This window comes from Artibeus jamaicensis, unplaced genomic scaffold (assembly GCF_021234435.1).
Source record: "Artibeus jamaicensis isolate MK-2021 breed Jamaican fruit bat unplaced genomic scaffold, CSHL_Jam_final contig_585, whole genome shotgun sequence".
Taxonomy (NCBI): domain Eukaryota; kingdom Metazoa; phylum Chordata; class Mammalia; order Chiroptera; family Phyllostomidae; genus Artibeus; species Artibeus jamaicensis.
In genome coordinates, this window is record NW_026521894.1 from 12,939,529 (window position 1) to 12,962,757 (window position 23,229).

The 23,229-nt window shown below is 34.7% G+C and overlaps 1 protein-coding gene across 2 annotated transcripts in view; it reads right to left on the reverse strand.

Moving 5' to 3' along the window:
- Positions 1-23,229, reverse strand: part of DYNC2H1 (dynein cytoplasmic 2 heavy chain 1) — a 317,131-nt gene that overhangs the window by 235,613 nt on the left and 58,289 nt on the right. For both annotated transcript variants that reach the window (XM_053670464.1, XM_053670463.1), the window contains exons 32-41: positions 22,835-23,040; positions 21,377-21,559; positions 20,606-20,788; positions 18,783-19,006; positions 18,092-18,207; positions 12,414-12,613; positions 9,576-9,840; positions 8,088-8,295; positions 5,120-5,249; positions 2,016-2,171 (exon numbers count right to left, since the gene is read on the reverse strand). In XM_053670464.1, coding sequence (XP_053526439.1) covers positions 2,016-2,171; positions 5,120-5,249; positions 8,088-8,295; positions 9,576-9,840; positions 12,414-12,613; positions 18,092-18,207; positions 18,783-19,006; positions 20,606-20,788; positions 21,377-21,559; positions 22,835-23,040 — 1,871 coding nt within the window. The remainder of the gene's footprint in view (positions 1-2,015; positions 2,172-5,119; positions 5,250-8,087; positions 8,296-9,575; positions 9,841-12,413; positions 12,614-18,091; positions 18,208-18,782; positions 19,007-20,605; positions 20,789-21,376; positions 21,560-22,834; positions 23,041-23,229) is intronic.

Consider the following 23,229-nt stretch of genomic DNA (forward strand, 5'->3'; position numbering starts at 1 on the left):
CTCTTCGACACCTTTGTTCCAAACTTTGGCAAGAGAACGTCCTAAATGAAATACATAACATGGCACTGAGTGGTAACAATGAGAAGTATTCAATATCTGACAATAGAATGACTCTGGAAAAGGAAACAACAGAAAAAGCAAAGAAGAAACAGAATAATAATGAAAAACCATAACATTGGAGTCAACTCACAGAAACATATGTTCAATTATTTCAGAAAAGGTCAACCAAAAGAAATCCCTTAATATGTACAATTCAGTGTTATAAACAACTTAGATAAACTATACCTTTGTAATGGGGTTCAGAGGATATCCCCCACAAACCTGGCTTGGGGGATGGGGGGAGGAGAGGATAATTAAGAGGTACTTTACATATCTATGGTAACTTGGCTAGCTTAATAGTTATGTTAAAAAGCTGTGCTGCCTGGGGCCAGGGAGATGGGCATGACTTGGACTGGTGATGCAGGGAGGTGGTTCCCCTGTTACAGCAGCCCTGAGTCACAGGGCCATGCCTGCCTGGACTACAAATGGCAGCTGAAAGAATGTGAATTGTATACCAAGAACCAGCAGATGGAACCCATTGTGGGAGGATTCGGAAATGGGGTCACAGCAGAAGCTCCAGGCTCGGATTTAAACTAGGCGGAGCAGCCATGAAGCACTCTCTCTGCCATGCAGTTTGAAAGAGTGCAGAAGGGCCATATGGGACCACCATGAGGTCTAGTGGGAAAGGAGGTATCACGCGGTTTTGGATTAAGGGCTGGAGAAAACAACCACATGACTGATGGTGCTGGGAATTGCAGAACCTGCCCAGGGGAGCACTGAGTACTGGGAGAAGCTGGAGATGATGAATTGTGACGGGGAGTGCTGAGCCGAGGACTTCTGTGTTTCTGAGAAACAGTACACTTCTGACTAACATATCCTGCAGCTGGCCTGGTTTGGCGAAGGGCGGCAGGCCTGTGTGTTTGTAGGTGTTTTAGAGAAAGTAGGATTTAATAGCAGGATTCCACCATCATCCTAAATCTGCATTACTTCTAAATAAGCAATTCCTTTCCTTTTCACCAAATTCTGGCACCAAGAGTCATCCTTCTTGGTGGTGGGCAATGAAACCCCTCACAACTGTCTCAGAACTGCATAGGTTTAGAGTTCTGTAACACCTCTACATTTATTTAAGCAAATATGCATAATGATTAATTTATCCTAACAATCCTAACTGCTAAAACTATTCTTGTTAAACAACTTAAAATATATATTATTCTGCCTGGCTGGTGTGGCTCAGTGAATTGAGCACGGGCCTGCAAACCAAAAAATTGTGGTTCGATTCCCAGTCAGGGCACATGCCCGGGTTGCAGGCCAGTTTCCAGCAGGGGACTCATGAGAGGCAACCATACATTGATGTTCTCTTCCTTTCTCTTTCCCTTCCCCTCTAAAGATAAATAAATAAAATCATTTAAAAATTTATTCTAATATTAAAAATAAATATATTCATATAGCTAAGTAGGTTCAAAACATCTAACAAAAATGATTTGTTCCAAATTTTAGCCTATTAAAATATAAATTATATTATATATTTTATATTATATTATATATTTATATATTATAATGTAAAATTTTAATAATATCAAACTATTTTGAAAGTTAAATGTAAGTATACATGCATGTGTATATATGCAATATTATTATATTGAATGCATAATTTCAAAATTAAAACATTCTATACCCCATAGTTGCAGGTAATTATAGAGTCAATGATCCCTGGCTGTTGTGGTTCAGTGGATTGAGCATCTGCCTGCAAACCAAAATGTTGCCAGTTCGATTCCCAATCAGGGCATACGCCTGAGTTGAGGGTCAGGTCCCCAAGAGGGGGCATGTGAGAGGCAACTGATCAATGTACCCCTCACACATCAATGTTTCTCTCCCTCTGTTCCCCTGTCTCTAAGATAAATAAATAAAATCTCTTAAAAAAAGAGTCAATAATTTTTTTATAATGTGGACTGAATATAGACTTTAAAATGTGTTACCTCTTTGGTAAATTCCAGGCGTGATTTCATGTTCAGATTTCCGCCAAGCCCCCTTATGAGATTAATAATAAACTGGTCATGATTTCTGCACTCATGTAGATGTGACAAACCATTCATCACAGTCCCAACTAGACTTGTTTCGACCACATAGTCATTCTGTTAATTAAAATACATGATACACACAAAAGGCAATTAATTAGTTAACTCAGAACCACAGACCAATATTCACATATCTTTTCTAATGATCTTCTTTTCATTTATCCCTCTTTTCAACTTGTAGAAAGTTCAGATTTCATTCAATTTATATATAATGTACAAACTTTAAAAATAAAAAATAATCATAAAAAAGCTGTATATTTCTAGCTGTAAGTACTAGAGTCTTCGAACAGATGCGTAGTTTGTTTACTTCCTAAACAGAACACAAAAGAAGAATATATAAGAAGGTAAATCAATGAGCATTGGTCTAAAAAGAATGGCTCCTCATTTCCTCTTACTGTTAAAAAAAGCTAGAAGCAAAGACTAGACTGATGGCACTGAACACGAAAGTCTAGTAAAAGCAGGCTTAAGTGAAACCACTTGGAGCTCTGTCTCTGTGCAGAATTTTACAATGACACTTTGGGGCTGAGTTTGTATTGATGGCTTTCATCTGTAGTTCTCTGGAGCCCCTGTGTGACTGCTGGGGAGTTGGGAGAAGAAAGGGTTCTCATTAATCTGTAAGAATTTACTGAGAACCAATTATGCACAGAATCTGTATGTAGTACTAGGTCTTTTTTTAAGGATCTAAATAGAGTATATTCATCATAGAACTCAAGTCTAGTAGAGGAGCTGGTTAACAAGCTGTAGTAAGAGCTACAGAGCAGCAGAACTGTGTTTTGAGAAAGGGTAAGTCATACCGAGGGCTCAAGACCTCTTTGAAAAAGGTGACATTGAGGCTAACCTCTGAAAAGTAAGATATGGTCATGCAACAATTGCAAGGTAAGCCATTGGTATGATTCAGGAACTAAAAGAAGTGTGTGCCTGAGTAAGCAAAGGAAGAGTGCTTTGTGTCAGAGGGTAGGCAAGGGCCAGTGTGTGCAGAATTATACGGATATGGTAAGGAGTGCAAATTTTATTTTCACCGCCTTTAAAATGTTTTTAAGTAAGCATGTAAAATGATCCAATCTGCACTTTTTTTTAGAAAACCACTTTTCCTGTAAATAAATATTTTTATAAAATGGAGAAATGGTCAGAAGAGCAGGAAGAAGGAGATGGGTGGGAATCTAACTGCTTAGGCCATGCCAAGAGTTCGGGCTTTAAAGGTGAGATGGAGGAAATCCACACGTTTTCCTCTAGATTGTCTAATTTGCTAAATTCATATAAGGAAGCAAAACTCTAGTTACAAACAAAATCAGTATTTGACTAGAATATCCATTTGGTATATCTCTCAGAATCTGAACATGGTGAACAAAGTACAGAATAAGAAAGAAGGAACCTTCAATACATAAAAAAAAAAATCTTTAAATAATAACAAGGACCTAACATCAAAATGAATCAGTTTATTTTCTAACTGCATCTTTAATATCCATGCTATAGCTCAATAATCTTATCTGTCATCATTTCTACAGTCACAAACCCCTATATATCTACATATTCCATTCAGTACCATTATATTTCTTATTCTTACATTAACAGCATGCAAGTAGGTGACTTCAAGGTATTTACACTGGAGAGCCTTGTATGTTTTATATTAATGAAAACAACACATCTACTGAAAATGTGCTACAGCACAGGCATCAGGTATTTAATTGAGCACATACACTCTCATTCGTGCACTACTCTGTTATTAGCGCAATTGGTTCTGGGGATACAACAAGGTGTACGACAGGCTTGGTGCTCCTCCTCGATGTGCTTATAATTGAATGTAAGCAATTATAATACAGTTGAAAGACACTACAATGCTGCAAAAGAACAGAGCAGACAGCTCAGCCAAACGGAGGGCTGATGGGAGTGGTTCTTTCCCTGAGGCATTCAAGAAAACCTATCTTGTTGCATCACTTCCCCAAAATACCTATTCCTCCATCTTTCATCCTTACAAAGTCAGAAAAGAAAAAGGTTCAAAAACTAAAATAAGATCTCCATTTCTCTGCATGTCTGTTCAATCCCAAAGTATTGAACACTAAATCAAGTTTGGATTAACAGAGACTATTCAAAAAACACACTGCTGCTTATTTCCTCTATTTTTTCCTTTTTATTGAATTTATTGGGGTGATACTGGTTAACAAAATTATAGAGGTTTTAGGTGCACAATTCCACAACACATCATCTGTCCACTGTATTATATGTTCACCACCCAAAGTCAAGTCCCTTTCCATCATCGTATTTCCTCTATTTTTGTTTATATTTTTCATAAAAGCAATGACATGAAAGAAAAACCAAGAAAAGCTGAAAAAATCATGTAGAATATCTGAAAGCCCTCCACTGTCTTCTTTGCATGCTAACCTTCTACTCACATTACAAATTCAAAATTAACTGTGATTTCCTAGTTAAAACTTTCCTAGAAGACAACAATACTCTCTTCCTCCCATTATATTGTGATTAAATTTTCACATTCATTTTCCTGCATTAGAAAAACCTTCTCAAGAAGAGGAATTTTCCTATGAATGTTCAACTCCCAAAGTCTTGCCTAGTTGTACATTTGACATATTTTAGATTCTTAATAAAGTTCTGTTGAATAAATAAATGTTTTAAAAATACTATAAAAAACTCACCATTCTACTTTAGTAGTCACTTGACACTGTCTTTAGCATGATATATACATGAGCAGTTACTAACATAGTAAAATGTGACAAGATGGTTTTGCTATTAAAATTTGAAAGACATTCCAATATTCAAGATTTGGGGGTAAGTAGTGCAAGATATTATGGATGGGAGAATTAAAGTGTTTTAAGACTAATATGATAAAACATTATACCAAGAGATACAGAAGGACAGCAATGAAGACATCTACCTGCCACTCCACCCCATATTCCAGCAGAGCTCTACTAAAAGGCAACTATATGTAAGCAACTCTTGATCATTATATGTCTCACTTAAGTGATGAATTATGAAATATAATGTCAACTTACCTGCTTCAGAACCCACTGCAAAGCTTTTACAAAATAATCTCCAATCCAGTTTTCAAGGTTACTCCTATATTTAGGAGGTTGATTCCTCAACCAAGATTTTATCAGAGAATTGATATCTGTCTCTTCATCACTAGAACAGATTCACAAACACATAAGAAATTATTTAAAGAGACACTGCCTGTTTACTTTCAAAAACATTCTGGTCCAATAAACATTATTCTATATATGTATCTGCTAGTATACGAAGCTGATTTGAGTGAGTTCTGCATACATGTATTAGTTACTTCAATATATATATATATACACACATACATAAAGGTATAATTTTCTATAAAATAAAGCAAATTATTTATTACTTAAACAATTACATATCTGCAGCTTAGCCAAAAAGTAGACAAATCCTTCCTACTCAAAGTATGGTCTGCTTGTTGGAAATACAGAATCCTAAATCCCATTCCAGACCTACTGAGGCAAAAAATCCACTTCAACAAAGTCCCTAGGTGATTCAAATGCATATTAGAGTTTAAGATGCACTGCATCTTCACACAGACTGTTAAAAATGTTTTGTCTTGCCCTTGGGTGGGCTGCTCAGTTGGTTGGAGCATCTGTCATGCACTAAAAGGTTGCAGGTTCAATGCCCAGTCAGGGCGCATATAGGAGGCAACCAATTGATGATTTCTCTCTCTCTCAAATTAATAAACATATCTTCATTGAGGATTAAAAAAAAAGAAATTTACATATTTTTTCCTTTCTTTCTATCCCAAAAAAAGCCAACTACTTAAATTCACATGGCTTTATCAAAAAATCTATCTGAGGTAAAATATAATTATGTTAGCAAGGTACTTAATTTTATGATTAACATCTAATGACTGACACTAAATATAATAATGACATATTACTCAAAATTATATCTTACATAATTACAAAATAAATATAGTAAAACACAGATTAATTTTAGAATTGACAGGGGCTCACAAGTTCATCATTTTTCCTTTCTAATACTTCTTCATAACAACACTATTAAATGCTGAGCCCTTAAATTTCTCCTCTCACATTTCTATCCAGTCTAATAAGAAAAATAAAAATGGAAAGGCCAAGAGTAAATATTTAAATTACATCAGATCAGCTCAAAACAGACAAACAAGAGGCTCTCAGATCTTTCAGAATAAAGACCTAGTCATCAATGGCTTATCTTCTCACCACCTAAGGAACTATCCATCCAGGTTTGTCCCGGACAATCCTGCATTACACTAGTTACCCAGAATAATTAACAGCAGTCTCTTTCACTATTTTTGAACTTTATTTTTCAGCTACAGTTTACATTCGGTTTTATTTGGTATTTCAAATGTGTTCTCTTTCACTATTGAAGGGTACTTATATGGCCTATTGCACAGCAAGTGCTCAATAAACTTACGCTGAAGAAATAATGAAACCTAGAAGCAAAATACAGCTAACTGAACGGCAACAGAAAATGTTAATATGTATTTATATTTTACATGAAATCACACATATTCATCATGCCTCTCACAAATAATAATTGGTTGACCAACAATTTTCAAACCTCTACAGGAATATATGGTATTTTTCCAGCTAAATATCCATATCATTCTACTTATCATTTAGTTTATTTATATTGTATCTCATATTTTAATTCTTGTTACATTTATCTCCTCTATTTGAAGGTATTCCCCATAAAAACAAGTTCTACATAGTGTTAGTTTTACTCCTTTCTTGCTTTGTCTCTCCTAAAATGCCTAACTCAATGTCACATACATAATAAACATTTTTAATATAATTATAATATTTCCTTTTATCCTATTTTCCTCATAAGGTTTTTGAAAAAATAAATAAAAGAGATAACTGTGAGATATTGCTACCAAAGCTATAAACCTAATGTTATATATTAGTAAAATCTCAGTATGTTAATTAGTTCATGACAAGTTTAATATAAATATTTTATACAATACTGTCAAAGAATTAAGCAATGAAATAATTTTTTTTTAAGATTTTATTTATTTATCTTTTAGAGGGGAAGGGAAGGAGAGAGGGAGAGAAACATCAATGTATGGTTGCCTTTCATGCATCCCCTGCTGGGAACTGGCCTGCAGGGAAATGGCCTGCAACCCCAGTATGTGCGCTGACTGGGAATCGAACTGCGATTGTCTGGTTCGCAGGCCAGCAATGAAATAATTTTTGAAAAAATAAATTTGAGCCAACTTAATAACACTATCATGTGTCATACAGCTAAAATGCTTTAAATGGCCTGAAAAGAAGGGAGCACTTTATATAAACTGATAAATATCAAATTGTAAACATAAATTCAAAAAGTAAAAGAAACTTTCTAGTGACTCATTTCAGGAAATAAAACTGGCTCTAATGTCCATGTTCTGAAATATGACTATTGTCATATTAGTTAGTTCAGTAATTTATTTTTGCTAAGTAATAAACCTCTTCCAGATATGATGAAGAAGAAGGAATATATTAAGAGCCTTCTAATTTGTAAAATTAAAGGTTGGAACTTAAAATCATTTAAACTTAGGTTAATCCTCAAATTCTATAAATCTGACATACTCCAATTAAAATATTAACACTCAGCTTTATATTATTAGTCTCTAGCTGATAACCAGTATGTTCATTTCTCTAAGCTCAACCATAATATTTAAATAAAAATAACAGAAAAAAGAAGGCTTTTTTCTTGAAACAGCAAGAAATTAAATACTTGCTGTTTCACTTAAGCAAACAAAAATAATCATTTAGTAATTGTGATACAACTACACTGCAGAAATAATTCAATCACAGTAATCCAGAAATTCCCTGAAAGAATTGAAACCTAACAAAAAATGTTAATAAAAACAAGGAAAACAAATTACACATTATTCATACAGCACATATTTTACTTAGCTATGAAACCAAAACAATAATTGAAAAATATTCTAATATAACATATGCAAATGCTTTTATGTTTTACCTAAGGAAGATCATTCCCATTCTAGATATTGTAGCTGGTGAGGCACAACTTAAATCATGAGTTTCAAATACAAAGTTAACATTTGGGCCAAACTGAATCCTTTCTCCACTGGGCATAGTAAGTAGCCGATTATCATCCAGAACCGAATTCAGAGATTCTATCCATTCGGGATCAATATCACCATCACAGATTATCCATGAGCTGACATCTATTTTCAAACCATATAAGTAAAGACAGAATAAACATATAAGTAGTGATGAAAATTAAAAATAAGGAATCAACTAATTTTCTTATTCTTTAGAAGTAATTTCCATAAACATTATTTTATATGACTGAAGCTAAATATAAAGAACAAAAAGGTTTAACAAGTTGAAATTTTTCATGTAAATCTGTACTACAAATGTGCAAGAGAATCCATGGACTGTCCTGGCTTAGCCAGCCAAAGATTCAGTTACATACCAATGTTCTATTTATCTATGAACATACAGAATTGAAATCTCACTAAAGAAAACATAGCATGCAAGACTTAAGTACTTCTATTCCCATAACCTTGTGAGATATCCTTCAGACCTGTCTTGTACCATGTCATAAGAATGTGTGAATGCTTGGTATATATCATCACTTTTAGAAAATATTGATAACCCACTCTTTAGTGCCCTACATGACAAATTTGAAAAATTTACCACTGCCTAATGTATTTGATATACAAAAAAGAAGTAGGGAACAAGTTGTATATACACCTCTTTCCATAAGACCAATCATTTTTACCCATGCCTCTTAAAATAAGAGTGGTTTCAAGCTGTACTTGAATCTTCGAAACAATTCAAAGAGAAAAATATCACCAATAAAAATGTAAGAAATGAGTATGGGTAGTATCTGGTTTCTACTTACTCTAATATTGTTGACAACACTGAAAATAAAAAAAAAAAGTACATTGAAAATCCTTTTCAATGTGTTAGAGTGCTTTCACTCACTGGCTTAAAAAAACAACAATAATTAAATTATAACCTAACAAAAAGTACGGAAACTTCTCTAGTTCTGGCCCAAAACTCCCTTAAACACACACACACACACAAAAATTACACCTTGAAGTCTACTGTTTTATGAATTAGATTTTCAAAGTTATTTAAAACACTGTATTCAAACTGATGAGTGAAAAAGTGCACAAACACCAGTTTTAACACTAAATAAAAATTTGTCATGTTGCTTATTTATAAGGCATTATGTATCAACATATTTCTTCAGTAAATTAATCTAGCTGTGAATTTCAATATACCCAGATTACTGAGTTAATATTACAATAAAAGTTGCTAGAATATAGGTTAAAATGATAGTACCTCTCCAGCCCCCCCAAAGTAAAATATCACCATACATCATTAAAATGCAGTTCCTGGTCATGTGTAAGACCTGGTAAAAATAACGTTACAGACAAGATCTATCCTCCTCTACAATTAAAGTAAAGCAATGAATCAGACAGTAAGGACCAACCTTGAGGTTCTCGTACTACTTGGCGAGCACTATTTGTCAAAACGCCATCAGACCATTCCCTTGTATCCATGTCAATATGGCCTAATAACTGATGTCTTGGCATAGCTTTGGGATTCATGGTATACTGTTTGACTACTTTGCCAACTTTAAAAAGTGCTGCCCTTAACATTCTCCAAAGAGTTGATTTCCCAGCACCACTTGGACCAACAATAACAACTCCCATCCGCTGGCGTAATTGTTCATACAATTCTAAAGCCTTCTTGATCTAGTAGAAAAGGAACATGTTCACATATGATTATAGTATATGATCATATACAGTTCTGCTCTCATTCTATAACAGTTACTTTATTCCAAACATATAAATTATCCTTTGATTTCCTCAGTGGAGGAGAAAGCCTTAAATAAAAAATATATATACCTAAGTGAATCTAAACACATTTACAATGTGACCTTTAAATCCAACATTTCCTTAAAAGAAAACAGTATGTTTTCTGTTATTTGACATATAACATGTTTATTATGCTCTTCATAATAAAATGTTCTTCACTCATTCATCAAATATATTATTTTATTCACTTGTTCATTAATTTAAATTATCTCCCTCAAAAAAAAAACAAGAAAGTGTTCATTTTGAACGTGTACTTCTGCTATGCAAAAAGACCTACTAAACTTCCACCAAGATGGAGGCATAAGTAGAAGCACTGTATCTTCTTGCACAACCAAGTTTAAAAACAACAAAGTTTTAGCAACAAAAACGCAGCCAAACCACAGAAAATTGAACTATACGAAGTCTGACAACAACAAACCCTTCAGCCAAACCAGTAAGAGGGGCAGAGCCAGCAGCAGAGCAGGGTCGGGAAGGAAAGATCCAGGGGACCCACCCGGGCAAGTGACCCAGGTGCGCCAGCAGCCGTGGGTGGATCCCAGGTGGAGTAGCAGGTGGACCCACTGAGGGCTGACCACGGTCACACATTTTGCTCACAGATAAACTGGTGAAGGAGCCAAGAGCGAGACGAACCGCAAAGGCCCCAGTGGCGGGAAGCAGCAGAGGGGAACGCCATTGTCCCCCTCTGACCCTGCCCCCACATACAGCATCACAAACCAGTGACCTGGGTGGCCCTGCCCTGGTGAACAACTAAGGCTCCACTCCTCATATGTAACAGGCACAAACAGATCAAAACATGGCTCAAGAACAACTCACAGCCCCAATGCCGATAAATCTAAGCGATGAAGAAATAGCCAAACTTTCAGATGCACAGTTCAAAACACCGGTGATCAGGATGCTCACAGAACTGGCTGATTTTAGTCACAAATTAGAGGAACATATGAAGGCTAAACATATGAAGGCATAATTGAAATGAAGGAAATACACGGGAAACCAATAGTGATGGAAAGAAAACTGGGACTCAAATCAAAGGAGTGGACCAGAAGGAAGAAAAAAATGACCAAAGAGAAAAGGATGAAGAAACAAGAATTCAATAAAATGAGAGGCTTAGGAACCTTCAGGACATCTTTAAACGTTCCAACATCCGAATTATAGGGGGACCAGAAGGGGAAGAGGAACAGCCACAAGTGGAAAACTTATTTGAACAAATAATAAAGGAGAACTTCCCCAATCTGGCAAAGGAAATAGACTTCCAGGAAATGCAGGAAGCTCAGAGAGTCCCAAAGAAGTTGGACCCAAGAAGGAACACACCAAGGCACATCATCATTACATTAGCCAAGATTAAAATGAAGGAGAGAATCCTGGAAGCAGCAAGAGATAAGGGGACAGTCACCTACAAAGGAGTTCCCATCAGACTGTCAGCTGATTTCTCAAAAGAGACCTTACAGGCAAGAAGGGGCTGGAAAGAAGTATTCCAAGTCAGGAAATCCAAAGACCTACATCCAAGATTGATCTATCCAGTAAAGCTTTCATTTAGAATGGAAGGACAGATAAAGTGCTTCTCAGATAATATCAAATTCAAGGAGTTCACCATCACTGAGCCCTTATTCTATGAAATGTTAAAGGGACTTACCTAAGAAAAAGAAGATAAAAGAGATGAACAGTGAAAGGACAGCAAACTCACAGTTATTAACAACCACGCCTAAAACAAAAGCAAACTAAGAGGACAGCTAGATCAGGAGCAGAACCATAGAAATGAAGATCACATGGAGGGTTAGCAACAGGGGAGTGGGAGAAGGAGGAGCGGGGAGAAGGTACAGAAAATAAGTAGCATAGACAGTAGGTAGAAAATACATAGGGGGGAGGGCAAGAATACTATGGGAAATATAGAATCTAAAGAACTTGAGACACGTGGTCATAAACTAAGGGGGGGAATGGTGGGGGAGGAGGTGTGCAGGGTGGAGGGGAATAAGGGGGGAAATAGAACAACTGTAATGGTATAATCAATAAAATGTATTAAAAAATAAAATAAATAAATAGAAAGACCTACTAATAAGAACTAAGAATTGTCAAAGTTTCACTTTGACAACTATATATAAAATATATATAAAATGGGTCTATTCTCTGCCAGACTCTGTAAAAGGCACTATGACTAAAATAGTGAGCAAAAGTAGACATGGATCCTGCCTTGCATGGAGACTACTAACTGGTAAGGGAGACTCAATATTAATCAAATATACAATGAAATATTAAATAATTATATAAAACAAGGGTAATGAAAGCACATAACAAGGTGACCTAATCTGAACTTAAAATTAGGGAAGGCTTCTCTGAGCAAGTGAAATTTAAGTTGAAAGATGACAGGTAAGTTGAAAGATAAAGAATAAAGATAAATAATAAGGAATTTACTAGGAGAACGGATCAATATATTATAAAACATTCTTGAGAGTTACCTGGTTGGGTATGATTTCATAATTGGCCTCCTCAAAGACTTGCTTTAATGCAGCACTCAGTTCATCATATTCTACTTCTTTAAAGTCAATTCCAGGAAACACATCTTTGACCAGTGCATCAAACCGAGTGCAATCGGCAAATGTAAACTTTGACATTGTATTAAGCCTCAATGCTTGTACCACAATATGACTTTCATTAACTAAAAAAAAAGTTTCATTTAAAAATTATTAGTTATGAATTTAATGAAAATAAAGATAGCATTTAAGTGCCTTGATATGTATATTGTTAGTAATAATGCACTACAATTTAGTAACATTTAAAGACCTATGCTATTACTCGAATTAGCAACTTTATCTTTTAATTGCTGAAAAATAAGTATCCCTAAGTAGAGTCATGAACTCTTTTTCATAAAATTTGAATTGCAGGTATGCTCAGACTTTAATAATAAAAATTATTGTCATTTATATTTGCATAGTACTTTATTACTTTGATATGAACTTTATAACTGTAAAGTAAGAAATTATTACTATTATTAGTCTAATTTTACATATGAGAACATTAAATTCCTAAGGGTTTTAATGACTTACCTGAAAGAGCACGACAGTATTATTTTATATAGCTGGAATTTAAACCAAAACAAACAAATTCCAAATTCAAGTATCTCTCCAAATATACCAGTATTGCTGCCAGACTATGACTAAAAACTAACAAATGGAGCAAAAATCTGTTACTAACCTGGCTCAAAACAAGCTCATAAACCTATTTTTACACCAAATGTAAATACTCATATGATTGCCATATTTTTACTTTTTAAGGATATTAACTGCTGATTGATAAGTCATAAAGGCGAGAAACTATTTTTAGCCTGGTATTTTGCTCTGTTTTAATATTTCTATGTTCAAGTACATATAATGTGACTTGGTTACCCTACAGTTTATTTTAAGCACTGAACTCACAAACTAGCCATCTTTATTTACTATGGGTATAGTTTCAATATTTCTTAAAAATCATTGGGGAGAGACAACTTAAAAATAGTAATTTAGTTACTTAAGCAAATAACTATATTGCCCTGGCATATGCCCACCTAATAAAAGACCTAAAGTAGCTTCTTTTTAAAGATGTATACTTTGATCACTTACAAGTCCAAGTAAGTAATTTCACGTAATCCTTTTTTCCATGTTGTCTTATTTTCAGTGTTTTAACTTACTTTTTATTTTTTTATTCCCTAATATTTTTATTTTTCAATTACATTTGACATAAGAGTTTCAGGTATAACCAAGTAATTAGACATTTATATAACTGATGAAGTGATCCCTAATAAATCCAGCACCCATACGACACCACACACAGTTATTACAATATTATTGACTATATTCCCTATACTGTACTTTACATGTCCATGACTATTCTGTAACTACTAATTTGTATTTCTTAGCCCCTTCACCTTCTCACCCATTCTTCTAAACCCACTCTCATTTGGAAACCATCACAATATCCCTGTCTCTGAGCCTGTTTCTAAGCTTTTTGTTTATTTTGTTTTTTTAGATTCTACCTATAAATGAAATCATATGGCATCTGTGCTTCTCTGTGTGACTCATTAATTCAGCACAATACCCTGTAGCTCTACCCATGTTGTGGTAATTTCAGGTAGTCCTTTTTTTTCTATGCTGTCCTATTTTCATAGTATTTTAGCTTAGTTTTTAATAGTAACATAAAAAACCTGAATACTCAGCCTTTCATGAAGGCATAGATCCATGGGTGGGGGGAATCATTTATCACATAAAGGAAAAAAGAAGTGGTAAAGGAAAATAAAATATACCTGAATCCATACTGATCTAAATAAATGATTTTTGAAAGATTTTATTTATTTATTTATTTATTTATTTGTGTAGAGGGCAAGGGAGAAAGAATGAGAGAGAGAGAATTATCAGTGTGTGGTTGCTTCTCGCATGCCCACTTCTGGGGATCTGGCCCACACACAGGTATAAGCCCAGACTGGGAATTGAACCAGAGACCTTTTGGTTTGCAGGCCTACACTCAATCCACTGAGCCACACTACCCAGGGCTAAATAAATGATTTAATAAATACATATTGGGAGAAGAGAGACAAATCTTCAGTACAGAACAGCTTCATATAATATCCCCCCACCAAAAAAGGGAGCAAATCCTTGCCACCTCACTTTGAAGATAAACTAGATTTAGTAACTACTTTCCAACACATAGAGTAAGAAAAGGTGGAAATAACTTTATAGTAGAAAACCCTGACAAATGCTAAGATAAGTGATGAAGGTGAACATCACCAGTGACAGCATGTGCTTGTTACGTACCCACTGATACAATGTGATGACAAGGGCACTCCACCTCTGTGGCATTCTTTCCAGATATTCATAACTCAGACTAATCATGAGAGAAACTAAACAGACTGAAGAAGAGTCTACATGATATCTGACTAGTACTCTTGAAGACTGTGTTATAAGTGTCTTAAAAACAAAAACAGACTGAGAAACTGTCGCTAAGGAGAGGAGACTAAAGAGATATAACCACTAAATAAAATGGGGCACCCTTGATTCAATCCTGGAACAGAAAGGATCATAATAATAAAACGTCAGAGACTTCCAGCCAAGATGGAGGCATAGATAGATACATTTTGCCTCCTTGCACAACCAAAAGAAGGACAACAACAAATTTAAAAACAAAAAATAACCAGAATTGCCAGAAAAATCTAACTGAATGGAAGTCCAACAATTAAGGAGTTAAAGAAGAAACATTCATTCAGACCAGTAGGAGGGGTAGATACAAGCAGCCAGGGCAGAGAGGACTCACAGCATGGCAGCTGTGCAAAGCAACAGATGGCAGAGCAGGCAGTCCCACATTTGCATGCAGATAAAATGGGAGGAACAACTAGGGAGCAAGACAGACCATACAACCCAGGGTTCCAGCACAGGGAAACAAAGCCTCAAAACTCCTGACAGAAAAAAACCGTGAGGGTAGAGGGGGCAGGAAAAATTCCCAGCCTCACTGGAAGTCATTAGAGAGACCCACAGGGTCTTAGAAAATACACAAAGCCACTGATGAAGTAATCAGCACCGGAAGGGCCCAATTTGCATGAGGGTGTCAGAGGAAGTGACTGAAAGCCAGCCAAGAGCTGAGCAAGGGGCATTGTTCTCTCTCAAACCACTCCCCCACATACAGCACCACAATACAGTGAAGTGGGTTGCCCTGCCCTTCTGAGTACCTTACTGCATAAGAGGAGAGCCAAGACATAAAAATATGGCCCAAATGAAAGAACAGATCAAAGCTCCAGAAAAAATAAAACTAAGTGATGAAAGGATAACCAACCTATCAGATACACAGTTCAAAATACTGCTATTCAGGATTCTCACAGAAACGGTTGAGTATGGTCACAAAATAGATGAAGAGTGGAGGCTATGCAATGTGAAATAGTGGAAAATGTACAGGGAACCAACAGTGACGGGAAGAAAACCAGGACTCACACCAACGGCTTGAACCGTTGGAAGAAATAAGCATTCAACCAGAGAGGAATGAAGAAACAAAAATTTAAAAAATGAGCAAGCTTAGGAACCTCCAGGAAAATTTTAAATGTTCCAACATCTGACTCATAGAGGAGCCTGAAGGAGAAGAGGAAGAGCAGGAAATGGAAAACTTATTTGAAAATATAATGAAGGAAAACTTCCCTAATCTGGCAAAGGAAATAGACTTCCAGGAAGTCCAGGAAGCTCAGAGAGTCCCAAAAAAGATGGACCCAAGGAAAGACACACCATAATTATATTACCCAAAGTGAAAGGCACACCATAATTATACCACCCAAGATGAAAGATAAGGAGAAAATTTTAAAAGCACCAAGAGAAAAGGAGAGAGTTACCTACAAAGGAGTTCCCATAAGGCTATCAGCTGATTTCTCAAAAGAAACCTTACAGACAAAGAAGGGGCTGGAAAGACATATTTAAAGGCATGAAAGGCAAGGACCTACATCCAAGATTACTCTATCCAGCTACCATTACTCTAAAAGCTACCATTTAGAATGGAAGGGCAGATACAGTGTTTCGCAGATAAGGTCAAGTTAAAGGAGTTCATCATCACCAAGCCCTTATTATATGAAATTTTAAAGGGACTCATCTAAGATAAAGAAGAAAATCAAAAATACAAACAGTAAAATGACCAACAAACTCACAACTATCAACAACCAATCCTAAAACAACAAAAAACAAAAACAAACTGAGCAAACACCGAGAACAGGAAGTTTCACAGAAACAGAGATCACATGGACGGCTTTCAGTGAGGAGGAGGAGGAGGGAGGAGAATGGGGGAAACAGTACAGGGAATAAGCATGAGTGGTAGTTACAGAATAGACAGGGGGAGATTAAGAATAGTATGGGAAATAGAAAAGCCAAAAACTTACATGTATAACCCATGGACATGAACTAAGATGGGGGGAATGATGGTGGGAGAGGGGATATAGGGTGAAGGAAAATAAAGGGAAGAAAAAAATGGGACAACTGTAATAGCATAATCAATAAAATATATATTTTTTAATTTAAAAAACATCATATGAAATCTAATAGTTAATAGTAATGTAATACCATCAGTTCCTTCATTTTGACAAATGTCCCTGGTAAATAAGATAAAACAATGAAAATGTTATCTTTGCAACTTTACTATACCTCTAAAGTGATTATTTGTTAAAAAGTATTTTTCACCCTGGCTGGTACTGCTCACTGGATTGAGCACTGGCCTGTGAACCAAAGGGTCACCAGTTCAACTCCCAGTCAGGGCACAAGCCTGGGTTGCAGGCCAGGTCCCCAGTAGGGGGGGTGTGACAGGAAACCACACATTGATGTTTCTCTCCCTCTCTTCCCCTCTCTCTAAAATAAATAAATAAATAATTTTTTTAAAAAAGGTATTTTTCCCTGGCTGGGTAGTTTAGTTGGTTAAAGTACTGTTCCCATAAGACAAGGTTATAAGTCCAATACCCAGTCAGGGCAGATACAAGAATCAACCAATGAATGCATAAAAGAAGTGAGACAATAAATCTTTCTCTTTCTCTTTCTCTTCCTCTCTCTCTTCCTTTCTTTCCCTCTTGGTCTTAAAATCAATAAAAATATTTTTCACAATTTGTTTATATTCTTAAGTTTTTCTACAGGGTTGTTTTGTTTGGCATACTATCTCTTTGCAAGAGAAAATGCACATGTTTCTAAGGTTTCTGTTGTTGTTTTAAAACTAAAAAATTCTTAGGCTCTAATCCAAACCTACTAAATCAGGAACTCTGAGGTTGGAGTCCAGCAGTTTTGGTCCAGGAGATTCTAGCGCACTAAAGACGAAGAACAAGCAGACTAGACTAGCCCTCTATATATCACGACTTTTTAGTATTTAATGCATATTTTAAAATCAGGACAAAACAGCAGGCAAAAAAACGAGGGAAGATCCTAATAAAGAACTTCAGTTAAGAACTTCAGTTAAAAAATAATGTATCAACATTGCTTCATTAGTTGTGATAAATGTACCATGCTCATGCAAGATGTTAACAATGGGAAAAACTGGGAACAGGATATTCAAAAACTCTACATAGTATATTTATAATTTTTCTATAAATCTAAAACTATGCTACATTAAAGTTTACATTAACAAATAAGATGATATTTGGAATAAGAAACCATACCTTCATGTTTAATGCCACTTTTCTTCAGTTGTCTAAGAAGATTTCCACTTCCTCTCAGAACTGTCTTCAAAGCTCTCAAACCCCAATCATAATGCTGCTGAGGTGTCAAAAGCTCCCTTAAGTAAAAACATGAAAACCAGATCAAAGCATAAAAATTTCAAATAGTCATCAAAAATTCTTTTATCATTATATCCAAAGAAATACAGAATATAACTACTGACAAATAGAAATGAGTACAGATATTCCAGTACTGAAATTCTAGTTCCATCTTTTAAATGATACAGATTAACTGACTGGATCATTTCCTCTAATAAACTAGAAGAAGTCAACCTCTACTACCAAAAGTAAGACATGAGAAAAACTGTAAAGGATTCTTTCCAAAAAACAGTTAGTTTTAGTGGTCAGCTTGTAAATTTGATCAGTAAGTGTTTAGATGGAGCAGATCAAAAACATTTTTTGCTAAAAAAAAATGAGATCAGATTTATCATATTTATAAAAAACAGGTAGTTCTGGCCCAGATTCTTTTATTATTCAAACTAAAATCTTTCCTATAAACACCTTATGTAAAGGCAACACCAATATGAAAATCACCAAATAGGTAAATTGGACAAATGTGAAAAATGCTCACTAATAACCATAATCAATCATTAAAACCACAAAATATAAAAATATTTAAAACAAGAAAACTCACCTAGATAGATTAAAGATAGCTACCAATTTTCTGCCCAGTACTTTAGCATCTTTAAAGCCTTCTGAATACAGAATAACTTCAGCAATAAGCTCATTATCTGGACGAGACATGGCTACTGGCCTGAAAAGCTGTTTAAGGTTATCAGGCAGTTTTTGTCTTCCTCCATAACCTTTTCCAGCAGGGTTCATAGTAATAAAAATTCCAGAATTAGAATTTATTTCTACCTGAAATGTTAATTAAAATACAGAGATCAAATATTTAAAACTATAAACCATTACCAATAGAAATTTTATTGTACCATATATCTACACATAAACCTTATACCCTAACAAAAAAGTAACAACTAATGTGCTTACCATCTCCTTATTCAACATATAATAAACTCCTTAGGAACAACACTATTTTGTACAGGTTTTTTGAGGCTGTAAGTTTAAGAGATGGGAACTACTTTGAATGCCTATTCACACAACATCTGTTTAATGAAACCCCTCCTTGTCTTATGCAGTCTGCTAAGTACGCAGAGACAACACAACTTTGGACAGAAGTCAGTAATAGTTTATGCCTCTTTAAAGCTTGTAGTCTACTGAGTAAGACGAAGAGGAAATTTTAGTGTGATAAATGCTACGACAGGGAAGAGGAGACTACTGTAAGAGTACCTAGTAGGAGCATTTCAAAAAAGCACAAATAGAAGCTAAATTAAATGTGTACACTATTAATGGGCAATTAGGCAAAAGAAGTATCTGGAGTACGAACACCTGGCTAGAGTATCAAGGGAAGGAAAGAGAAAGAGCAGTGGTTGAAAGAATAGATGAATTAAGGGAAAGTTTCCTTATGTTTCGATTATACTATACAGGGTCCAGCACAAATAGTGCCCCTTTTCCATTATAAAATCTTTTATTCCAAAATCACAAGCATGTAATTCTGTAACACAACAATATCACTCTCAAGCACACCATATGACATTTTAGGTGAAATGTCCCAATTAAAGCTATAAATTATTACACCCATATTATTACCCTACTAACCACACTCAAGTAGGCATTACTGCTGCCAGACACTGCATAATAGCATTATGTATAATATATTATTAAAAAAGAAAGAACTTGGTTTTGTTTAAAAATTAAGGAGGAATGGGTAAAGGAAGGCAGACTGAAACTATAGCCGAAGGGGAACTAAGAGAGGCCTCCTGGGAAGCAAATTCTGAAGCCTAGGCGAGAAGGTTATTAGCACTGGCTGGGAGGAAGAATTACTCTCTTTAGTGAGAGGAAAGAAAAAAATGAATGTGGAAGAAAATAAATTTTATGGCAGAGAAGTAAAAACTTAACAGTTTCTCAAGTGCTTAAGCATGAGGTAAATAACCTGTTAATAATTTACCACTGGTCTTACATTTTGGCCTACCCAGAAAAACTTGTATAGTGAAAATGTCACTATGGATAAAAGAGTAATTTTACAGTTCTTTTAACTTTCAGTGTGTTCAACATCACTGCAAACACAACCTACCTCAAAGGACCGTGGGCAGTACTAAATGAGACAATGCATTAAAGCACTAAGCACAGCACCATCACAGAGTAATGCTGAATACATGTTAGCGCATATTGTAACTTAATTATTCAATAGAATTTGAAGATAAGAGGTAGAATGAGACCGAAAAGCAGGGAGAAACCTCAGAGACAATACACAGGTAAAAAGACGTGACACACTGGTCACAGGTTAGAAACAAGGCTACCAGGAAAAATAAAGATAGAATATTATATTGCCTGAGTATGAGCACTGCAGTCTTGTAAAATACTTTGGTTCTTTAAACTTCAAACATATTTCTGTACCTCCTTGCCAAGCAGTTCACATACAGTTCTGTGATTCTTCAAAGCATCTTGAATTGTCTGGATTTGCATAGAAACTGCTGACAGTACAGATTCTTCCAGTCTGTTGAATTCATCAAAACAACCCCAGGCCCCGCACTTGACCAAACCAACAAATATTCGTCCCATTGACTTCACATCAATGCCCTTAAAAATAACAATAAAAATTATTTTCACTAAACAATAATTGAAATCTATAATAACTTAATACTTTACCTCACTTAGTGATAATGTAATCATCTCACCCACGTATACCTCCTTTGCTCTTTTTAAAGCAGAGATGAGCTACTCTTTTCAAACTCAGGATGGTTTCAAGAAATAAAATAATTCATGTGAAAGTATTTTGAAAAGTACACAGAAGTAAACAAATACAATTCTGCTTTAGTTATTTTTTAAGTCAAAATACAAATCCTCCTCAAAATGTTTTTAAAATAAATTTTAAAATTCTCCTTTTCTATTTACTATTCTCCTTACTATAAACATTTTTCTAAACACTAACATAAATCTTCATTCTGCATTTAAAATTATTTCTTTGGAATAATTCTCTATAGAATAGCTTTGGGACTGTATGGCAACCATTCTTCATTTTACTTTTCAAACAAAAAAAATTCTATTTTCAAGTACTTTAAAAGCAGAATGATTTAAAAATAGAGTATTTCATATATAAATACATAAAAACTAATCCAAACATATAATTAGCACAGTATTGCATAGTTGGATAATTAGTTGTTCTACCTCATCACAATTAAAAACTAAAACTTGTCTTCCAAGAAGTCCCCCTAAAGCCTTGACTGATTCAGTTTTTCCAGTTCCAGCTGGTCCATAAGGATTTCCTCCAAGTCCCATCTTCATAGCTTGAGTGAGAGTTAGGTAGCACTTGTCTGTCAGTGGAGTATAAACCAACTTGGGAGCATTACCCTACACAAAGGAAATATAAAGTTTGAATATGCATGTTCTATTTGAGATTCTAGTTCAAAAGATAAAAAGGCAACAAAAAATTAAAGTTTTCAAAATAAAAAATATCTAAAATATTTTTAATGAAGGAAACTTTCTAAAGCACAAACTGAAATTAAACTCACTTATGTTTTTAATGTGGATTTGGGTAAAGTGGGGAGGGAGGGAGAGTGAAGGAGAGAGAAACATCAATTTGTTGTTCCACTTATTCATCAGTTGATTTGTATGTGCTCTATACCTGGAATCAAACCTGCAACTATGGCATATCAGCATGATGCAGGGCTAAACATAGTTATTTTTCAAGCATGCATTTATTCTTTCCCAATTAATACATTATTAGGTCTTCCAAATAATCACTTGAGATTTTCACAATGGCACAAAGATATACTTTTAAGGCAAACAAATCCAAAAATATAGTATATAGTAATCAAACACAAAGAGACAATTTGTTTTGTATTTTAAAATTCATGGAAATTATTTTCTTAAATTGTATGATCTTCACAAATCAAAATTACACTGGAGATCTCAAAGTTTAATTAATTTGAAAAGTTTCTTATGAAATTAATCATTTTAACTTATTATATAATTTTCAAATTTTCTACTAAATTTTAGGGAAAACAGATCCCAATTCCAGTGGCAGTGTATAGAGTTTTTCCTTAATTTAGGTAGACAGATTGGGTGTCAAAATACATTTCCTTTTTGAAAGAGCCATCTGGCAACTCTTCTGACATATGCTTATTAGCATGATTACCAAAATTTTCTGATGGTTGTTGATAAAAAAAGTGGCAGAAAGGATACAGATTGATTTTTTTGAGAATAGGTTACGTGAGTTCTGTTATTTGTCCAAAGACTGTTTTACCTTACGAAACATGAAAACACTCAGCAAACATATTGCAGCACATTTACTACTGTACTAATGTTGGCCTTGTATAAGAGGCAAAACCAAATCGCTTCCACTGAGGTTGCCTATATTCAATTTTATTTAAAGATATATTTCAAATTCTATATAAATGTTACTCTAAGTAAAGGTACATTTACGGAATTCAGTACCACATTGCCACTACTGTCCTTTCTGATAAAACATCTTTTTTAATTATGATGAAACAGAAAGAAGACAGTAACAAAAAAATTCTTGAAAGTTACAATAAAATAAAAGTAAGTCTTTCATATAATAACAAATTTCTTTTAAGGTAAATAATTTCTAACTGGATAATAAAACATTTATGTAACAAGTCATACCTGATATTCATAAGTATACTGAAGTTCAGTATCCACCATTTGAACATAACATGTGCGATCACTTTTCATATAGAATCTGACTTGTTTCTTCCAAGCCCAGTCTTCAGTAGTATAAACTTGGACTTGGTTCAACTGTTTCACCACATCAATATTATGAATAATGTCAAGGATTAGTGCCTTAAGTTTAAGCTCCAGAATCCCAGATTCTATATACAAATAAGTACAATTGGAATATATGTTAGATTGTGACTTACACACTTTATTGTATCTGTATACAGGTGATTTCTTAAGTAATTTAAATGGTAATTTCATTACATATAATGAATGGTATAGTAATACAAATCACTCAAGCCAATCCGTATCAAATCCACCGGTAATAAATACCAGTTCTGTAA